The 22235-nt window shown below is 42.6% G+C and overlaps 1 protein-coding gene across 1 annotated transcript in view; it reads left to right on the top strand.

Moving 5' to 3' along the window:
• The window catches only part of NT5DC1 (5'-nucleotidase domain containing 1), a 397045-nt gene that overhangs the window by 59724 nt on the left and 315086 nt on the right, over positions 1-22235 (top strand). Inside the window, exon 6 of the mRNA XM_077289501.1 lies at positions 1850-1931. Coding sequence (XP_077145616.1) covers positions 1850-1931 — 82 coding nt within the window. The remainder of the gene's footprint in view (positions 1-1849; positions 1932-22235) is intronic.

Here is a 22235-nt window from a genome sequence, read left to right on the forward strand (position 1 = left end):
AGCATCAGCCTTGGTCTCAGATATCAAATTATGACTCCAGCATGCTGCATAAGCATGACGCTGCTGAGTAAAGCTCCTGGGTATTGCCTAGGAATTGCATTATTGGGGCAGACCTGAAAACAACCGGGTTTTCTTTTTCCATTTGAAGGCAGTACATTATGGATAGGCCTTCTGTATTTCTGTTTGATCATTTGAATTGGCTATGAAATGATGGTGACACCTAGTGGAATTTCAAGGATACTGTTCTTACAGTTCAGATACAAAATTACTACACAATTGTATGCGTCATTGGGAACGGTTTGTACAAATTACAAGAAAGTACAAACTAACTTACCATAAATATGAATGTGAAATGCCATCTTCGGGACTCCAATAAAATGAAGCCTTACAAAGCCGGAATACCTTGCAGAGATTTCATTAAGGGGTTTTGTCTACTGGCTTCTTGTTTTTGTTAAAAAGAAACAAACTGTTCTTTCCTCACCCTCCTCGGGTCAAGCTCTGAGTCACCTCTGCTTCTCTGTGTCAATCGTCATCGGTGGTGCTGATGCCACGTAGACTTTTCAGCAGTCAATAAGTTCTGGGCACTGCCCGAGCTGACAGTATGAGCCACTCATGTCAGTGCTGCAGACAACAACTACTGAAATCAGCAGCAGAGACTCAGTGCGGGACCTGGGGAGGGTGAGTAAAGCTTGGTTTGTTTAGTTTTTAGAACAAACTGCAGCTGGGAGACAGGGGTTTTCCTTTAACGTGGTTTCTTAGGCTCAATAAAGCAAGAAGTATCTCTTTACTAGGCATAAGTTTGCCATCGTGTTACCAAGTTTCTTTGGCTTAGTTTTTACATCCAATCTGCAGTTGCACACATTACTAGAGCAGTTTTGGAAATGGTAACATTCGCCGAGTTTCTTAGGGTATGTGTCCACGTTCAGGATTGTATCAGGATTTGGTCAGGATTTTTCATCAGTATTTGTAAGCCAAAACCAGGAGTGGAACAATTAGAGGAAAAGTATAATAGAAACATATGCTCCACTTTTGCATTTATCACCCACTCCTGGTTTTGGCTTACAAATACTGATGAAAAATCCTGACCAAATCCTGATGCAATCCTGAACGTGGACACATACCCTAAGGGTATGTGTCCACGTTCAGGTTTGCTTCAGGCTTTGGTCAGGATTTTATGCAAGTAAAATCCTGACCAAAAATGCACCTGAGGTCACTGGCAGGTCACCTGCGGTGTTCCTGTGTGTTTTGCTCATTGTAGCAACATGCTGCGTTCTGAAAAAACGTACCGCATGTGCGTTTTTGCGGGGAAAAATGCATGCGTTTTTTAATGCACAGTGGAGACGGGATTTCATGAAATCCCCTCCACTATGCTGTAACATCTGGACGCTGCGTTTTTGACGCTGCGGCTCAACGCTGCATCAAAAACGCAGCGTTTCCTGAACGTGGACACATACCCTAAAGGTTTAGAAAATGAAGATTTTAACTAAATTAAGTTTTGTTGTGCCCTAGAAAGAAGTTTCCCTTTTTCACCTTTTATTTGCACAGCAGCATCTCATATGCCATGGCTGGGAAGGGTTTTGTCATTACATCATGTCTTGATTGTGACTATCGTTGCGTTTAAAGGCAAAGTTATAATGATCAGAAGTAGGATCTGTGTAGGTTTCATGTGCAGGGCGTCTGTAACTCTTAAAATGTGTTTTTTAGAACCCCGAGTGATCCTGGAGGTTCAGACTTGCCGATGTTACTTCCCTTCACCAACCATCAGAAAGGATATATTTTTGTTTAATTTGTGTAGGTTTACTAAGATTACTCAAATATTTACATGTTGTTTTTTTTTATATATATACAGACTGATGGGCAGAAGAAGTATGATTTTTGGAAAGATGTTATTTCTGCAATAGAACACAACTACAAAACTACTGCTTTCAAAGGTAAGATATTACATGTTCATCTTCAAGATGGGAGCAATTTGATCATAACACTAAGGGTAAGTTCACACAGGGCGTTTTTGCTGCTTTCTTTTTCTGCAGCAAAACCTGATCTTTTTGGCAGGAAAGAAGCTGCGTCAAAAATGCAGGTTTAGGTGCGTTTTTGGTGCGTTTTTTGTTGCTTATTTGGTGCGTTTTTGCTGCATTTTTTTCATTTTGCCCATACTAATGTCCTTGAATTTTCAGCAGCAAATAATATCTGCATTTTTGCTGCATTTTTTTCAACACCCTTTCAAGTCAATGGGTGAAAAACGCTGAAAAAACGCAGCAAAAACGCTGAGGGAATGTGCACACGGTGTGGATTTGGCTGCGGTTTTCCATCACGTTTACAGTACCATGTAAACCTATTGAAAATCAAATCCGCTGTGACCATGCTGCGGAAAATACCACGCGGAAACGCTGCGTTGTATTTTCTGCAACATGTCAATTCTTTGTGCGGATTCCGCAGCGGTTTACACCTGCTCCTCAATAGGAATCCACAGGTGTAAAACCGCAGGTGAAATCCGCACAAAAAAAGCAGGAAATCTGCGGTAGTTCCTCAGTAAATCCACAAGTAAAACGCAGTGCGTTTTACCTGCGGATTTTTAAAAAACGGTGCGGAAAAATCCACACATGAAGCCACAACGCGTGCACATAGCCTGAAAGAAGTGACATGCTCTATGACCGAAAGACGCAGCAAAACACAAAATACTGATCACACAAAAAACCAATGTGTGTGCATGAGATTTCTGAAATCTCATAGGCTTTGCTGGTACTGTAAAAAGCAGCAGAAACTTAGCATAAAAAACGCCGCCAAAAAAACGCAGCAAAAACGCCCTGTGTGAACTTACCCTAAAAGGTGTTGACTACAGTTTTATGAAAGTTGCCAAAAACAGGAAATGTTATATAAAAAACAAGCATTCCTCACCTGTTAGGCTGTGTGCCCACATTGTGTTTTTTATGCGTTTCCGCTACTTTTTTGCCGCAGCGGAAACGCATAAAAATGCTTAAAACCACATTCCCATGAAATCCTATGGGATTCCGCAGTTGCTGTGCCCATGCTGTGGAATTTCCCGCGGCGGAATCGCATAGCGGTAAAATCCGCAGCATGTTTATTATTTCTGTGGAATCGCGGCGATTGCGCCGCCATAGGATTGCATTGAAACGCTATGCCCACCATGCTTAACCCCTTCATGACCTTTGGATTTTCCGTTTTTCCGTGTTCGTTTTTCGCTCCCCTCCTTCCCAGAGCCATAACTTTTTTATTTTTCCATCAATTTGGCCATGTGAGGGCTTATTTTTTGCGGGACGAGTTGTACTTTTGAACGAAATCATTGGTTTTACCATGTCGTGTACTAGAAAACAGGAAAGAAATTCCAAGTGTGGTGAAATTGCAAAAAAAGTGCAGTCCCACACTTGTTTTTTGTTTGGCTTTTTTGCTAGGTTCAATAAATGCTAAAACTGACCTGCCATTAGGCTGGTTTCACACTTGCGTTTTTGTTTGCATGCGTTTTTTAAAAAAACGCATGTGTGAAAAACGCATGTAAACGCGGTAAAACGCATGCGTTTTTAGACGCATGCGTTTTTATAGAAAAACACAAGAAAACACAAGAAAAAACAAGAAAACCCTAACCCTACCCCTACCCCTAACCCTAACCCTAAACCTAAACGTGACTGAAATACGTGGCACTGAAATACGTGCAACTGAAATACGTGGTACTTAAATACGTGGCACTCAAATACGTGGCACTTAAATACGTGGCACGTGGCACTTAAATACGTGGCACGTGGCACTTAAATATGTGGCACGTGGCACTTTAATACGTGGCACGTGGCACTTAAATACGTGGCACGTGGCATACGTGGCACTGAAATACGTGGCACTTTAATACGTGGCACGTGGCACTTAAATATGTGGCACGTGGCACTTTAAGTGCCACATATTTAAGTGCCACGTGCCACGTATTAAAGTGCCACGTGCCACATATTTAAGTGCCACGTGCCACGTATTAAAGTGCCACGTGCCACGTATTTCAGTGCCACGTATGCCACTTGCCACGTATTTAAGTGCCACGTGCCACGTATTTAAGTGCCACGTGCCACGTATTAAAGTGCCACGTGCCACATATTTAAGTGCCACGTATTTAAGTGCCACGTGGCACATATTTAAGTGCCACGTATTAAATACGTGGCACGTGGCACGTGGCACTGAAATACGTGATACGTGGCACTTAAATACGTGGCAATATGACTGTCAGAAAATGTTCATTAAACGGTTAGGGGTGAGGTTAGGGGTAGAGTTAGGGTTAGGGTTTAGATCCCTTTATCACCTTGATGGTGGTGGGTGGCTTTTCAGTGTGTTTTCTGGTTTTTTTCTATAAAAACGCATGCGTTTTTAGCGCAAACAAACGCATGTGCTTAAAAACGCATGCGTTTACATAGACAGCAATGCATTTTTTTGCCGCGAAAAAACGCATGCGTTTTTTCGCGGCAAAAAAACGCGCAAGAAAATACTGCAGATAGCATTTTTGAAAATGAACGCATGCAGACAAAAAACGCATGCGTTTGAAAACGCGACCAAACGCATGTGCAAAAAAACGCATGCGTTTTCAATGTTAAATATAGGAGAAAAAAACGCATGCGTTTTTTGTGCAAAAAACGCTGCAGACAAAAACGCAAGTGTGAAACCACTTTTTTATCTAAGTGGTGAAAAAAAATTCCAAACTTTGCTAAAAAAATAAAAATTGCGCCATTTTCCGATACCCGTAGCGTCTCCATTTTTCATGATCTTGGTCGTTTGAGGGCTTTTTTTTTGCGTGCCGAGCCGGCGTTTTTAATGATACCATTTCGGTGCAGATACGTTCTTTTGATCACCCGTTATTGCATTTTAATGCAATGTCGCGGCGACCAAAAAACGTAATTCTGGCGGTTCGAATTTTTTTCTCGTTACGCCGTTTGGCGATCAGGTTAATGCTTTTTTTTATTGATAGATTGGGCGATTCTGAACGCGGCGATACCAAATATGTGTAGGTTCTATTATTTTTTTATTGATTTATTTTGAATGGGGCGAAAGGGGGGTGATTTAAACTTTTATATATTTTTTTTTTTTTTCACATTTTTTTTAACTTTTTTTTTAACTTTTGCCACGCTTCAATAGCTTCCATGGGAGACTAGAAGCAGGCACAACATGATCGCCTCTGCTACATAGCAGCGATCTGATGTTTGCTGCTATGTAGCAGAAATGCAGGTGTGCTGTGAGCGCCGACCACAGGCGCTCACAGCTGCCGGGGATCAGTAACCACAGAGGTCTCAAGGACCTCTATGGTTACTATTCTGAAGCATCGCCGAACTCCGATCATGTGACGGAGGTCGGCGATGCGCTCATTCCCGGCCGCCCGGCCAGAAGCGCCGGTTAAATGCCGCTGTCTGCGTTTGACAGCGGCATTTAACTAGTTAATAGCGGCGGGTGAATCGCGATTTCACCTGCCGCTATTGCGGGCACATGTCAGCTGTTCAAAACAGCTGACATGTCCCGGCTTTGATGCGGGCTCACTGCGGAGCCCTGCATCAAAGCAGGGGAGCTGACCTCGGACGTACTATCCCGTCCGAGGTCAGAAAGGGGTTAAAGTGAGCGCTTCATGTGCAGATGGTGCTCGGGCCTGGAGGAGAGGAGACTCTCCTCCAGACCCTGGGTATGATATTAATGTAAAAAAAAAAGAATTAAAACAAAAAATAAGGATGTACTTACCTTCTGATGGCCCCGGGAGTCCTCCTGCCTCTCAGCGGTGCACGCGGCGGCTTCCGTTCCCAGGGATGCATTGCGCGAATCACCTGAGATGACCTCGTGGTCATGCGACCATGACGTCACATAGGTCCTTTGTGCAAAGCATCCCTGGGCTGGGAACGGAACGTACCGGGAGCGCCGCTGAGGAGATCGGGGGCTGTCGGAAGGTGAGAATAACCATATTTTTTATTTTTTGATTATTTTTAACATTCTATCTTTTACTATTGATGCTGCATAGGCAGCATCAATAGTAAAAAGATGGTCACACTTGTCAAGCACTATTCTGGACAAGTGTGACCAACCTGTCAATCACTTTTCCAAGCGATGCTTCAAATCTCTTGGAAAACGCAAGCATTCTGCAATCTAAAAATGCTTGTGCTTTGGGGGAAAACGCATGCGAATTCCGCATGCATTTTACCTGTGGCAGGGAGTTGCGGAAATGCTGCGGACATTTCCGCAGGATTTCTGCAACGTGGGCGCATAGCTTTAAGGTTGCTATATGCGCAAAACAGGAAATTTTTGTCTTTTTGAAACGGTGCAAAAAGTCACAAAATTTTGCTCACAATACCACTTGCACCACATTTTGCTACTTTTGGATACTATTTTTGTGGCATAGAGAGGATAATAAATGACTACCCTTCCTTATGTGCTTGCTGCAGAATAAAAACCCATGATATGTATGGTGTGAATTTTCAGTTTCAGAAATGTCTGCAACAAATCCTTTGCACATGAATATCTTCTTATGGGATTAATCTTACCTATCACACTTGATCTATTTCTACGAGGAGCTAAGACTGTTATTGAGGTAGGGCTAGGATTTTATGACTGCTTCACATAAGAAATGAGAACGATTAGAATTGTGGAAATTGTGTGAATATAAGTAAATATCCTAAGTCATATTGCAAGTTAAAGGGTTGATTGTGACTTGTAGGATCGCTGCTTCTAGCAGGTGACGATATAGAGTTCAAGCCCTCTTTCTCTCTGAAGAGGCAATTTGCATATAAGTATATAGTTTTGTGAAGGATGAAAAATGGGATTGTCAGCAATTAATGGAACTGTTTCAGATTGGATTAAGTACAGTGGGTACGAAAATAATTCAGACCCCTTTAAATTTTTCACTCTTTGTTTCATTGCAGCCATTTCGTAAATTCAAAAAAGTTCTGCACCCCATCTTGACTGAAAAAAACCCAGAAGTGTAGAAATTTTTGCGAATTTATTTAAAAAGAAAAACTGAAATATCACATGATCATAAGTATTCAGACCCTTTGCTCAGTATTGAATAGAAGCACCCTTTTGAGCTAGTACAGCCATGAATCTTATTGGGAATGATGCAACAAGTTTTTCACACCTGGATTTGGGGATCCTCCGCCATTCTTTCTTGCAGATCCTCTCCACTTTCATCAGGTTGGATGGTGAACGTTGGTGGACAGACATTTTCAGGTCTCCCCAGAGATGCTCAACTGGGTTTAGGTCAGGGCTCTGGCTGGGCCAGTCAAGAATGGTCACAGAGTTGGTCTGAAGCCACTTCTTTATAATTATAGCTGTGTGCTTAGGGTCATTGTCTTGTTGGATGGTGAACCTTCGGCCAAGTCTGAGGTCCAGAGCACTCTGGAAGAGGTTTTCATTCAGGATATCTCTCCGATGAAATAATCTGAATAAATCTGAAATAATGATAGCAGAGGGCCCCCTAAAAATAAGAGTACTAAAAAAGTGATGTTTTCATGGGTGTAATTTTGCTGATTATTGTTATATTATACCTTTCCATTTTTTCTGTTCTAGACTTCCAGATTCCATTCTACGCTTCACATACAGTAGCATATAAAAGTTTGGCCTCCCCCTGTTAAAATTACTGTTCTTGTAAACAGTTAAGCAAGTTGAAGATGAAATGATCTCTAAAAGGGCCAAAGTTAAAGATGACATATTTCCCATGTATTTCAGGCAAAAATATATACCGTATATACTCGAGTATAAGCCGAGATTTTCAGCCCAAATTTTTGGGCTGAAAGTGCCCCTCTCAGCTTATACTCGAGTCATGGTCTGTGGCAGGGTCGGCGGGTGAGGGGGAGAGGGCGCTGAGGCATACTTACCTAGTCCCGGCGATCCTGACGCTCCCCCTGCCCGTCACACTGTCTCCGGGTGCCGCAGCTCTTCCCCTGTACAGCGGTCACGTGGGACCGCTCATTAAACTTATGAGTATGTACTCCACTCCCATAGGGGTGGAGCCCCATATTCATTTCTCTAATCAGCGGTGCCGGTGACCGCTGATAGAGGAAGAGGCTGCGGCACCCAGAGACCAGCTGTCCGGGGGAAGGAGCGGGACGCCGGGAGCAGGTAAGTATCGCATATTTACCTGTCCACGTTCCACACACCGGGCGCCGCTCCATCTTCCCGGCGTCTCTCCGCACTGACTGTGCAGATCAGAGGGCGCGATGACGCATATAGTGTGCACGCCGCCCTCTGCCTGATCAGTCAGTGCGGAGAGACGCCGGGACCGGACGCTGGGGAGCTGCAAGCAAGAGAGGTGAGTGTGTTTTTTTTTTTTATTGCAGCAGCAGCACCAGCGTTATATGGCACAGATTTATGTGGAGCATCTATGGGGCCAAACTGAACGGTGCAGAGCATTCCATATGGGGCAGCTTTATAATGAGCATCTATGGGGCCAAACTGAACGGTGCAGAGCATATATGGCACAGCTTTATGTGGAGCATCTATGGGGCCAAACTGAACGGTGCAGAGCATATATGGCACAGCTATATAAGGAGCATCTATGGGGCCAAACTGAACGGTGCAGAGCATATATGGCACAGCTTTATAAGGAGCATCTATGTGGCCAAACTGAACGGTGCAGAGCATATATGGCACAGCTTTATAAGGAGCATCTATGGGGCCAAACTGAACGGTGCAGAGCATATAGGGCACAGCTTTATAAGGAGCATCTATGGGGCCAAACTGAACGGTGCAGAGCATATAGGGCACAGCTTTATAAGGAGCATCTATGGGGCCATAATGAACGGTGCAGAGCATATATGGCACAGCTTTATAAGGAGCATCTATGGGGCCATAATGAACGGTGCAGAGCATATATGGCACAGCTTTATAAGGAGCATCTATGGGGCCATAATAAATGGTGCAGAGCATATATGGCACAGCTTTATAAGGAGCATCTATGGGGCCATAATGAATGGTGCAGAGCATATATGGCACAGCTTTATGTGGAGCATCTATGGGGCCAAACTGAACGGTGCAGAGCATTCCATATGGGGCAGCTTTATAATGAGCATCTATGGGGCCAAACGGAACGGTGCAGAGCATATAGGGCACAGATTTATAATGAGCATCTATGGGGCCAAACGGAACGGTGCAGAGCATATAGGGCACAGCTTTATAAGGAGCATCTATGGGGCCATAATGAACGGTGCAGAGCATATATGGCACAGCTTTATAAGGAGCATCTATGGGGCCATAATAAATGGTGCAGAGCATATATGGCACAGCTTTATAAGGAGCATCTATGGGGCCATAATGAATGGTGAGAGCATATATGGCACAGCTTTATGTGGAGCATCTATGGGGCCAAACTGAACGGTGCAGAGCATTCCATATGGGGCAGCTTTATAATGAGCATCTATGGGGCCAAACTGAACGCTGCAGAGCATTCCATATGGGACAGCTTTATAATGAGCATCTATGGGGCCAAACGGAACGGTGCAGAGCATATAGGGCACAGATTTATAATGAGCATCTATGGGGCCAAACTGAACGGTGTAGAGCATATATGGCACAGCTTTATAAGGAGCATCTATGGGGCCATAATGAACAGTGCAGAGCATATATGGCACAGCTTTATAAGGAGCATCTATGGGGCCATAATGAACGGTGCAGAGCATATATGGCACAGCTTTATATGGAGCATCTATAGGGCCATAATGAACGGTGCAGAGCATTGTATATGTGGCACAGCTTTATATGGAGCATCTATAGGGCCATAATGAACGGTGCAGAGCATATATGGCACAGCTTTATATGGAGCATCTATGGGGCCATAATGAACGGTGCAGAGCATTGTATATGTGGCACAGCTTTATATGGAGCATCTATGGGGCCATAATGAACGGTGCAGAGCATTCTATATGGCACAGCTATATATGGATCATATATGGGGCAATAATCAATGGTATGGAGCATTATATATGGCACAGCTTTATATGGAGCATCTATGGGGCAATAATGAATGGTATGGAGCATCTATTTTTATTTTTGAAATTCACCGGTAGCTGCTGCATTTTCCACCCTAGGCTTATACTCGAGTCAATAAGTTTTCCCAATTTTTGTGGCAAAATTAGGGGGGTCGGCTTATACTCGGGTCGGCTTATACTCGAGTATATACGGTATATTGTAATTTTCAAAAATTACATAAAGGAAAATGAGCCAATGCAAAAGTTTGTGCACCCTACATGGTTAGTACCTAGTAGCACCCCCTTTTGCAAGTATCACAGCTTGTAAACGCTTTTTGTAGCCAGAAAAGAGTCTTTATTTTTTTTGCTTGCAGGATTTTCATATATTCTTCCTTGGAACATTCTTCCAGTTCTGTGAGATTCCTGCATGTACTGCTATTTTGAGGTCTAGACACAGATTTTCAATGATGTTCAGATCAGTGGACTTTGAGGGCCATTGTAAACCCTTCAGCTTGAGCCTTTTCGGGTAGTTTATTGTGGATTTTCTTTTCAAATTCAGCTTTTTTTTACAGATGGTGTTATGTTTACATCAAGAATTTGTTGAAATTTCACTTAATTCTTTCTTCCCTCTACCAATGAAACTGAACCCGTGCCATTGGCTGCAACACAACCCCAAAGCATGATTGATCCACCTCCATGCTTAATGGTTGTCGAGATGTTCTTTTCATGAAATTCTGTGCCCTCTTTTCTCCTCACATGATTGTGGTGACCAACGAGTTGTATTTTAAACTCATTGGTCCATAGGACTTGTTTCCAAAACGCATCAGGCTTGTTTGGATGTTCTTTTGCGTACTTCTGATGCTGAATTTTATGGTGAGGATACAGGAGAGGTTTTCTACTTATGACTCTTCCATGAAGGCCATATTTGTGCATGCACCTCTGAACAGTAGAAAAATGTACCACGACTCTAGAGTCTGCTAAATCTTTCTGAAGGTCTTTTGCAGTCAAGCGGAGGTTCTGATTTGCCTCTATAAGAAGCCTATGAGCAGATATCACTGAAATGTTCTTGCTCTTCGAGACCTCAACTTAACCTCCACTGTTCCTGTTAATTGCCATTTTTTTATTACATTTTGAACTGAGGAAATGTCAACTTGAAAACACTTTGCTATGTTCTTATAGCCTTCTGCTTTGTGGGTCTCCACCGTTTTCATTTTCAGAGTGCTAGGCAGCTACTTAGATGAACCCTTGACTGCTGTTTTTTGGCACAAGGTTAGGGGAGGCTGGGATTTTATAAAGCTGGGTAATTTGCATCACCTGGCATTTCCTATCGATGATGGTGAACAATCCATAACCCTAAAGGCTAATTAAGGTCTAAAACCTTGGTTAATGTTATCTGAGCACACAAATCTCCAGGGGTGCCCAACTTTTGCATTAGCTCATTTTCCTTTTTTTAAAATGCAAAAAATTACAATATGTATATTTTTTTGTCTCAAATACAAAACATTTTTTTCATCTTTAGCGTTAAGCCTTTTAGACATCATTTCATCTTCAACATGCTTAACTGTTCACAATAACAGTAATTTTCACCAGAGGTGCCCATATTTTTACATGCCAATGTACCACTAGATACATGATAAACAGATCACTTCATTTATAAGGGTGCTTTGTTCATGTACATGCTGTGTAGCCTTGGCTGCTTCCAGTATTGGAATTTACCGCCCCGTAGTGTATGTAGCAGAATTGAACAGTCAACAACCTAAAGGGATTGTATTGGAGTAGGGGAACATGGCTGCTTTCTTCTAAAAACATTGCCAGATCTGCCCATGGGTTGTAGCATGGCACCCCCTTTGAAATTACTAGAGCTGAGCCACAATACCAAATGCAAAGTATTGTTTTTGGAAGAAAGATGTTTTCCTAATGATCTACAACCCCTGTAACTTTTTGACTGCTCTAGTTTTTCTAGGAGAGTTATCTTCTGTTAACAGGATCTGCTGACTTGACTTCAAGAATTCTGTGTTTGATTTTTGGAAATGGACTTTTTTAGCATGTTACCAAGTGAGCCAGGTAGGGGCCATTGCAGTTATTTTGTTTGACCAAGACTGGAAGGCTTCACATTCTGTAGATCACGAGGTCAAACTAAGCTTTATAGCACACTAGCCTCCAATTATGTTTCAGATGAAAACACATCAAACAGATAACGGAACTAAAATTGTTTTCATCAACTTTATTTCTTATGGAATTGCAAATGCGTGCATCGTTTCCTTCATTTCAGCACTTCTGATAGGGTTCATTAAAATGCTTATCAAATAATACCAGACAAAAGAAGTTTACTACTGTGGCTTAGATCCGCCTAAATGCTTTACAACACTGTCCAAAAATTTCTGAAAAACGCCTTATTAATGTTGCCAGCTAAGTAAAGTACAACATTTCAGCAACTACTGTTGGCAGGCATGTAAATATTACTTATTTATTAATCGGTGATCTTAAATCTGTTTCTTAATTGCTTTTGCTTGACAGATGAAAAACTGCACATGATTGACGCAGTGCATTGGGGTAGCACATAAAATGTTAATATTGTGTCATTTTTGTCGGTCACTTTTGGGTTATTAGTTCAAATGGTCTATAGGGAGCTGTCCGCTGCTTAATAGCGCCTTCCCCATCTTTCTTCATTTGGATCGAAAAACTGCTCCTAGACTGGAATCTAGAATTCATGTAATGGAAGAAATATTATTTTTGTTCCAAAGAGTCAAAACAGTCATAACGTAATTCCATTTCTCATGTTTGAAGGGAGCATTGTTTTTGCCCAAATAAACATTGGATACTGATGGTGAATGTAGCTGGCAATCCTAATTATAACTTGTGTAGTGCATTACTATAGAAATGAGGGTCTGTCACACAATTGACTGGACACTACTATATAGTCCGAGTTGTGGAAGATGCAGAGCCTCTTTGATTGTAACTTTACCTTAGGGTACCGTCACACAGTACCATTTTAATCGCTACGACGGCACGATCCGTGACGTCGCAGCGATCGTATGATTATCGCTCCAGCGTCGTAGACTGCAGTCACACGTTGCAATCACGGCGCTGGAGCGATGCCGAAGTCCCCGGGTAACCAGGGTAAACATCGGGTAACTAAGCGCAGGGCCGCGCTTAGTAACCCGATGTTTACCCTGGTTACCAGCGTAAACGTAAAAAAAACAAACAGTACATACTTACATTCCGGTGTCTGTCCCCGGCGTTCTGCTTCTCTCCACTGTGTAAGCGCCATAGCCGGAAAGCACAGCGGTGACGTCAGACGTCACCGCTGTGCTCGCTTTCCGGCTGGCCGGCGCTCACAGTGCAGAGAAGCTGAGACGTCGGAGGACAGACACCGGAATGTGAGTATGTACTGTTTGTTTTTTTTACGTTTACGCTGGTAACCAGGGTAAACATCGGGTTACTAAGCGCGGCCCTGCGCTTAGTTACCCGATGTTTACCCTGGTTACAAGCGAACACATCGCTGGATCGCTGTCACACACAACGATCCAGCGATGTCAGCGGGTGATCAAGCGACGAAAGAAAGTTCCAAACGATCTGCTACGACGTACGATTCTCAGCAGGGTCCCTGATCGCTGCTGCGTGTCAGACACAGCGATATCGTAACGATATCGCTAGAACGTCACGAATCGTACCGTCGTAGCGATCAAAATGGTACTGTGTGACGGTACCCTTAGTGTTTTGTATATATAGTCTTTTGTAGTTTATTTTGAGTGTGATTGTATATTTACTGTGGCTTGTGTTTACTGATAACAAGAATTCTTTATAACCTTTGAGACGTGCTAGAATTTTTTTATTCCGATCTGTGCTGTGAACCAGCAAAATGTGCATGTGTTACATATTGATTTCTGATGCCAATTTAGCTGGACTTTATACTTGATATTGAATAATCTTCTATACTCCAGAAAGTACACTAAAGCATTAAATATAACATTTATACAAGTATGATACATTGTTTCTTAAGTAAACTGACAAAATAACATTTATATACTCTAGTTTAGATGATTGATAGGATAGTCATAAAATCTATTTTAGGCTTCGTGCACACGATGCGGTTTTTGCTGCGGATCAAATCCGCTGCGGATCCGCAGCAGTTTTCCATGCGGGGTACAGTACAATGTTACCCCATGGAAAACAAAAACCGCTGTGCCCACGATGCGGAAAAATCTGCGCAGATTCGCTGCGGAAAAAAAGAAGGATCATGTCACTTCTTTCTGCGGATTCCGCAGCGGTTTTCAACATGCACCAATAGGAAAGTGCTGTTGAAAACCCGCAGAGGAATCCGCAGAAATCAGCAGTGATATCCTTTTTTTTTTTTTTCAATGACTAAAACTATGTTATCTATTTTCTTTGCATCAGAACCTGCAATTTGAACCTATGACAAAGTCTAGAAATTTTTATTTGTCTTGTGTTTTACTGATATCCGCTCATTTTCCATTGTGTGGTGCATGTTGTTTTCTGCATTTTAGGATGTTGTTTTCGGAGTATCCACAAATAGGGGCTATTTATGTTTAGGGTTCCTTAGGGATTCCTAGGGCAACACCACCATGATTGAGGTCTCTATAGGGTGCCAAACTCTGCCTTCAGGTAGGGTGATTTATAGCTATCACTTGATAGGGACAGTGTTTGTTTTAGGGACTTTTGCTAATAAATTGCTAACAATTGCTAATAAAGTATATCTTTTAGGAGTAAGTGGAATTATTCATGTTAGATAGTCATTTCAAAACCTCCATAATTATTATTGTTTTTGTTAGTCTGGACTTGTTACAGAATATCATTGAATATAACGGTGTAAAATGCCATAACTTGATGTGTATATAAGTGATAAATGGTTATCACCAAAGTAAAGTTATGTTATATTGATAGGCTCTGCCACCACTTTATGATCTGCATTGGTCTGGCCTCTGTGACCCTCAATGATTTTGAAAATGAAGAGATCATGGTTGGTGAGGGACCTAGAGATCAGTCCCAACTAACCTAAAAGCGTTGGCCTGTCTTATCAGTATGTCAAAGTTGCAGTACATTTCAGGCTGCAGTCTTCAAGGCCTTAAAGGGAACTTGTCAGCAGATTTTGCCGCTTTAAGATGCGGCCACTGCCTTTCAGAGCTTGTCTACATCATTCTATAATGCTGTAGATAAGCCCCCGGTCTGACCTGCAAGTGAAGAAAAGTTATATTATACTCACCTGGGGGGGTCCGGTCCGATGGGTGTCGCAGGTTCGGGTCCGGCGCCTCCCATCTTCTTGCGATGCCAACTTCTTGCTTCTTCATCGCTCCCCGGCATCGGCGCTCCTGCGCAGGCATACTTCTCTGCCCTATTGAGGGCATAGTAAAGTACTGCAGGGCACAGGTGCTGAGCCTCTCTGACCTTTCCCAGCGCCTGCGCACTTCAGTAGTTTACTCTGCCCTCAACAGGACTGGTAAGTATGCCTGCGCAGGAGCGCGATGTCGGGGAGCGATGAAGAAGCAGGAGGGCGTCGTCGCAAGAAGATGGGAGGCATCGGACCTGGACCTGCGACACCCATCGGACCAGACTGCCCCCTCCCCCGGGTGAGAATAATAAAACTTGGTTGTCTTCACTTGCAGGCCGGGCCGGGGGCTTATCTACAGCATTATAGAATGCTGTAGATAAGTTCTGAAAGGCAGTGGCCGCATCTTACATTCTCATACTGATGACACACGCATGTCATCCATTTGTCATCAGTATGCATGTGTGCGGAACGTGCTGCTGCTGGAAACACTGTTGTCTGAAAGAGCCTTTAGTTAACTCAATGATTTACCTAACTTTGGCCGACTTTTGCTGAATTTTAGGAAAGAAGCTCGGAAATCCGAACACAAATCCGAATGTGCAACGTTTCTGCCAAATTTGAGATTGGCAAATGTTTTCCGAACAAGTTTGCTCATCTCTAGTTGCCGCTTCATTTAGTAGCTCTTATGATTAAGACAGCCTAATTTCTGTACTGCTTTTTTCTGATGCTGATAAATTTTCTTCGTCCCTCATTTCTTTGCAGTGTCAGGTGTCATGAGTGCACTCATTTATCTCTACATCTCTACACTCTTGCAGATTTTGTATAATTCCCACCTCATCACCTTATATGTTCTTTTTTCCCTTTCTAGAGGCTGCATGACCTGCTCTCCCTCAAAACTTGGATGCTTTCCTTCCACTTTGCTCTCTTGTCTCCATGTGCAGCCTCCTCCCATTTCAGATTCCCCTAGTGCCCTAAGCAGAGGAGGTAACATGACAGGAGGAGGGCAGACCCAAAACGTACACCTGAAGTTTTTGTTTTTCATAGCCGTGTAGTTTTTATGTTTAATCTGGTTTTTATTGAAAAGAACTTCAAAACAAACAAGGAACAAAGGATTCAACAACATAAAAAGTATTGAGTACAAAAAGAAATCTCATATACAACTGTATATCAAGAACTGTAACCAACAAGTCCCGAAATAGTATAACTTTCAGGTCAAAATCATTTTCAATCAAGTCCAGCAAGATCTGAAAAGAAAAAAAAAATCCATGGCGGATGTAGGTATCCCCTATCCAGGGAGACTGTAGGACTTTTGGTGATACATATGAGGTATCCTCTGAAAGAGAGTGACCCAAGCAAGAGGAGCTAGGTCACTCCAAGTAATAATGGTATAAATACGAACGGAAAGAATGAGTCTAAGAAGAGGAATATGGAGGAGGAGAGAGGATGAAAAAAAAAAAGGGGGGGAGGGGGAGGAACCATGGAGTCTGATATAGAAGGGGGCAACTTGCACCCCTATAATGACGTCCATCTAACCCGTGTTGTTCAATCTATCTTCCTTATGGCTTAGAGCCGTGTAGTTTTTCAGCAAAAAAGGTTCCTGCATTGTAGGAAGGGGCACAGGATGTGTGCTTGTTGCTTTCTGGGAGGAGGGGAGTTTACCGGAGGATGGAATTACTTTCTTATTTCTCTTTGTTCTCTCTTTTACCTGAAGGACTTGAGGAAACATTTTCATGGGGGAGTCGGAAAATGCGGTTGGTAAGGTATGAGCAGATCCAGGATAGAGCATGATCTTTGACGCCAAAGGAAGAGAGGATCCGTAGTAGGAGGCAGTGGCCATCTGTGTCGAAAGCAGAGGACAGGTCGAGAAGGAAGAGTATAGAGAATTGTCTGTAGGCTTTGGATGTATGTAAGTCATTAGTAATTTTGGTCAAGGCAGTTTCAGTGGAATGGTGGGAACGGAAGCCAGATTGCAGGTTGTCGAAGAGTGAGTTAGATGCAAAGTGAGAGGAAAGTTCAGCGTGGACGTGCTACTCAAGTAGGTTGGAAACAAATGGGAGCAACGATATGGGGTGATAGCTGGATATAGTGCTTGGGTCAAGGGATGGCTTTTTGAGGATAGGTGTGATTATGACCTGTTTGAAAGCAGAGGGAAAGGTACAAGAAGTTAGTGATAAGTTGAAGAGATGGATAAATAAATAATAAATAATAAACTTGGCACTCAAGAGTTCTTTTTGTAAGATGAAAAGAATAACAGTTCGTTTATTGGTGCAACCAGTTCAGTAATTGATGCTTTATAAACGTTTTCGGTCACAAGACCTTCATCAGAAACATTACATATGAAACTGGAAGCAGGGTAGCAACCATATATAGGCACAAGAGGCCTGCGCATAAGTATAACCGGGCAGATTGACCTGGAGGCTCCTGGGGAGACAATAGGGTAGGGCGCACTGGGGAAGCGAGGGTCCCGCTGTAAAGAGCTTGCGCTTGTAGCATCCAGGTCCAGGGAACGCCGTATAGCTGGTAGAGCCGGAAGAGCGTCTTCCGGCTCTACCAGCTATACGGCATTCCCTGGACCTGGATGCTACAAGCGCAAGCTCTTTACAGCGGGACCCTCGCTTCCCCAGTGCGCCCTACCCTATTGTCTCCCCAGGAGCCTCCAGGTCAATCTGCCCGGTTATACTTATGCGCAGGCCTCTTGTGCCTATATATGGTTGCTACCCTGCTTCCAGTTTCATATGTGATGTTTCTGATGAAGGTCTTGTGACCGAAAACGTTTATAAAGCATCAATTACTGAACTGGTTGCACCAATAAACGAACTGTTATTCTTTTCATCTTACAAAAAGAACTCTTGAGTGCCAAGTTTATTATTTATTCATTAACGGGTTGGAAACCTTACTTGAGCACCACCCAGGAGCCTCGAGTGCCGTGGACAATTTCTGAAGTTGAAGAGATGGGTTAGAGATGGGATAAGTGTGGTGGTGAGATTGGGGAGGAGGTGCGATGGGATGGGGTCAAGTGCACAAGGGGTGAAGTGTGATTTGGAGAGGAGATGAGATGAGTAATCTCTCCTTCAGTGATGTTGGAGAGGGAGGTTATGGGGTAAGGACATTACTCTGGTATACAAAGGGGTTGTGGTGGTCGAACAATAAAGACTAGCCTTGTTTGGTCTTATTTTTGAAGTGCGTGGCAAAGTCCTAGGTAGGGAGAGAGTTAAAAGTGCTTCAGGGTTGTAGGATAAGAAAGATACGAGGTATGTAAGGTAGGCCTGTTTAACAGAGGTGAGGGCTGATTTGAATGCAAATGTTGCTTGTTTGCGATAGTCATTTTGCGTATGCGTTCTTCCAGCGCCGCTCTGCAATTCTGGATACTTGCAAAGCTTTTTAGTGAGGTTATTGTGCCAGGGTTGTCTATTGATTCGTCGCACTCTGCTATGCATGAGAGAGCTACGGAGTCGATAGCTGATGCGAGAGTGGCATTGTAGAACCTAGGGCAGTGCTTGTGTTGTGGAGTGATGATGATGGTGGGAATGTCAGCAGAGAGAAAGAGAAGAAGCCAGGTGGAGAACTGGTCAATAAAGGCAGTGGCCGGCCTGGAGGTCGGTATACTACAGCCACTTGGAGGTTGGAGGGAGATTAGATGCGGACAGTGTAGACTTCAAAAGAAGGGTGGATGAGGGAAGAAAGAGATGGGATTGGGTTAAAGGTGCAGTTGGTAGAAAGATGAAGACCCACTCCTCCACTCCTGTTGCCAGGGCAAGGAGTGTGGGTGAAGTGGAGGCCGCATTTACATAGCGCAGCAAGGGAGGCTGTTTTGGAGGGTGTCAGCCATGTTTTGGTGAGGCCCAGGAAGGAAAAATTGCAAGTGGTAAAGTGGTTGTGAATCACAGGGAGTTTATTGTAGATGAAGCTTGCATTCCAGAGTGATTCAGAGAGAGGGAGCAGGATGGTGGGTGTCAAGGACACGGGTTTTGCGAATGAAAGATTTTGGTAGTTTATATTAGGTTGGGAGCAATAGGAGGGGGAATTAATGGGAGGTATTGGCTGTGAGGTTCCAAGATTGGGAGTTATGTTTCCAGCAGTGAGGAGAAGCAGAGAGAGAGGGAGAGCAGGCGGGAGAAGTAGAGTTGCCGGCTTGTTTTATGTTTTAGTAGGTAAGATCTGATGTTAAGGAGCAGGTCAGCAGAGGAGGTCAGGTGGGGAGGTAAGAGGGAAGGAGAGATGATTATTTGGTTGAAGGGTGCTGGGGTTTGGGGATAGCGAAGGATTAGTGGAGCAAAAGCTGAAAGGACATATGTAAACATGGTGAGAATAATTGTGGGGAAAAAGAAAAACAAAGTACATTTAATAACAGTGGTTTACTTGTACAGTGCCTTGCGAAAGTATTCGGCTCCCTGGAACTTTTCAACCTTTTCCCACATATCATGCTTCAAACATAAATATACCAAGATTTAAAATAACCAATAAATTTCGTTCAACTTCACAATTGTGTTCCACTTGTTGTTGATTCTTCACCAAAACGTTACATTTGGTATCTTTATTTTTGAAGCATGATATGTGGGAAAAGGTTGAAAAGTTCAAGCAGGCCGAATACTTTCGCAAGGCACTGTACCTTCTGGTCCATCTCTGGCATATTTCTGCTGCACGCTTAAACATTTAAATAAAGCTGGGGCCATTTTGACAACCAAAGTCATGTGTTTTGTACTTATTAGGGTTTAGGTTTACTGGCGTTATGGTTTATTTGATAGGGCAGTGAGGGTCCATTCTGTCCCATATCCTTCAGTCATGCTGCTGTTTCTATCACTTAGAACAGGGAAGTGCGATGATAGCAGAGAGAGCTCATTCAGCAAAGACCAGTGTGCAGCTTGGTCTATGTCAGATTCACCATGACAGAAACCTTTATGAAGGAAACATTTTATGTAATACTAGTTGCTTAGTTGTGCATTTAGAAAGAATATGAACAATTAAAAAAAAATTTCAAAGAATTTACTAGAATTCAAAGTAATGTGGTCCATCTGTGCAATGCAGACTTATCAGGCCCTGTAGAGGGAGACATTATCACTCCCATTTCTCCTTTGCGGTATCTGGTGTTTCATCCAGAAAATTTGGATGATTTTTTTCTCGCTTGTTATACACAGCTATTAAAAATGTACAAGACAATTTACAGTTTCCTATGATAAAGAATTGCAATTTATCAGTAAAAATCAGATATTATACTGTGGCTCTGTATGGAAGTGGATCTTTTTGCACGTCCAGAGACCCGATTTGGTTAGACTTATCCGACTTTGAGGAAACTAGTGCATGCTGCCATTTTTTCATGCGCAGATTCAGTCCATGAAAAAGAAACTGCTCTATTGAATAACTTTGGACTTAGTGCTGTCCGTGCGCTGTCTGTTTTTCACAAACAGTACTTGAACCAAAAGGATTTGTCTGAAGGTGAACAACCATGTCTTTGAATACTCAGCTCCATATTTATCAATTCTGCAATTTACCCCACCTTAGTGGGGACATATTTTTCAAGGACACCAAAGTCATTCGGTCAGCACATGAGCATGCTTGGAGCAGCACCTTATCCCCAGTGAAAAGTAGGTATGGCTTACTGCTTGGACAGAATTTAGACATGGCTATAAAAATGGGAAAAAAGCCTCGTATCTACTCCACTGAGACCCTGTAGAAGACAATGGCAGTCATTTATGTTATAACATAATAGATCACTTGTAGTGATTTTCGCCTAGCTCTACCTGCGACATTAAGCTAGAATGATATCAGTTTTGATAGATGTGGGTTAATGCCTTAGTCCAGCAAAATAAAACAATAAATCCAGAAGTGGTTAAAGTGCAACAATTTTATTTTGACAATATTTCTTTTATGATCAGTAGAAATGTGCAACAGTCGTTTTTTTTTTCGTTTTTTTTAACTGAGGCATATTTTTATACATGTAACAAGGTTGTGGTAGGGATTTCTTTCAACAGGGTACTGTACTGAAGAGTAACAATTAATTCAGCTGTTAAAAGTACCATAATTGCGCACTAATATAAATAAGATATAAAGGGTTAATGAGAATAAAGCAGTGTTGCATACATCCTGAATAAATCTACAAAATAAACCACCGTCATATTATTTTAAAACCTAGCACATGAATATTGTTGTTTGTTACTAATAAGAAATCTGTACTGTACTTCGGACAGTTCCCATTGAAACATGTTTTTCATTCATTCGACAGTTCTTATTCACGTGTCTACAGTATATGTTCATTCTTTTACACATTGCATCTATGTATGAATAGCGTGCAAGTGGAAAATGATATTAGGAAGTGTGTCCGTTGCCTACTGTAATAGTAAATGATGATACTATCCATTAACTGCCATCTATTCACTGAGATTCTGTTGGGGCATCTGTAAAATATACATAAAAGAACCCTTTGGATGCCCCTTCTAACATCACTTTTAGGGCATATTGTACATACCTAGTTTCAGATACCACTGACTTGCCTAATCCTAATGTGAATTGAGCATATACAGTAAAAGCAGTCATAAAGAACACAAGATAACCAACATGATATTTGTCCGAAACCATTCACCATACATATTCATGCTTGGGGGTTTAGCATCTTTAGCATCATTTGAGTATAAGACTGTTTTTCTGAAGAAAAATAGTGCAATAAGTGCTTCATTTGTGCCCTGCAGTTCTAAATGACATTTGACCGTAAGTATAAATATGAAAATTCCAGTACAGTTTGTGTTTTCTGTTACTTATACAGCGCCTTCATATTCCACAGTGATGGCATACATCATCATCACTGCCCCCATTGGGGCTCACAAGCTGAATTCCCTATCATGCATATTTTTGGAATGTGGGAGGAAACCTGAGTAAAGCTATGTGCCACCCATGCAGATTCCTTGCAGATGTTGTCCTGGGTGGGATTTGAACTCAGGACCCCAGCTCTGCAATGCTACATTGCTATCCGCTGTGTCCCACTATATAGTAATTGAATGACAGTTGAATGGCACTTTTTATTTAAAGGG

This window comes from Ranitomeya variabilis, chromosome 2 (assembly GCF_051348905.1).
Source record: "Ranitomeya variabilis isolate aRanVar5 chromosome 2, aRanVar5.hap1, whole genome shotgun sequence".
NCBI classification, from domain to species: domain Eukaryota; kingdom Metazoa; phylum Chordata; class Amphibia; order Anura; family Dendrobatidae; genus Ranitomeya; species Ranitomeya variabilis.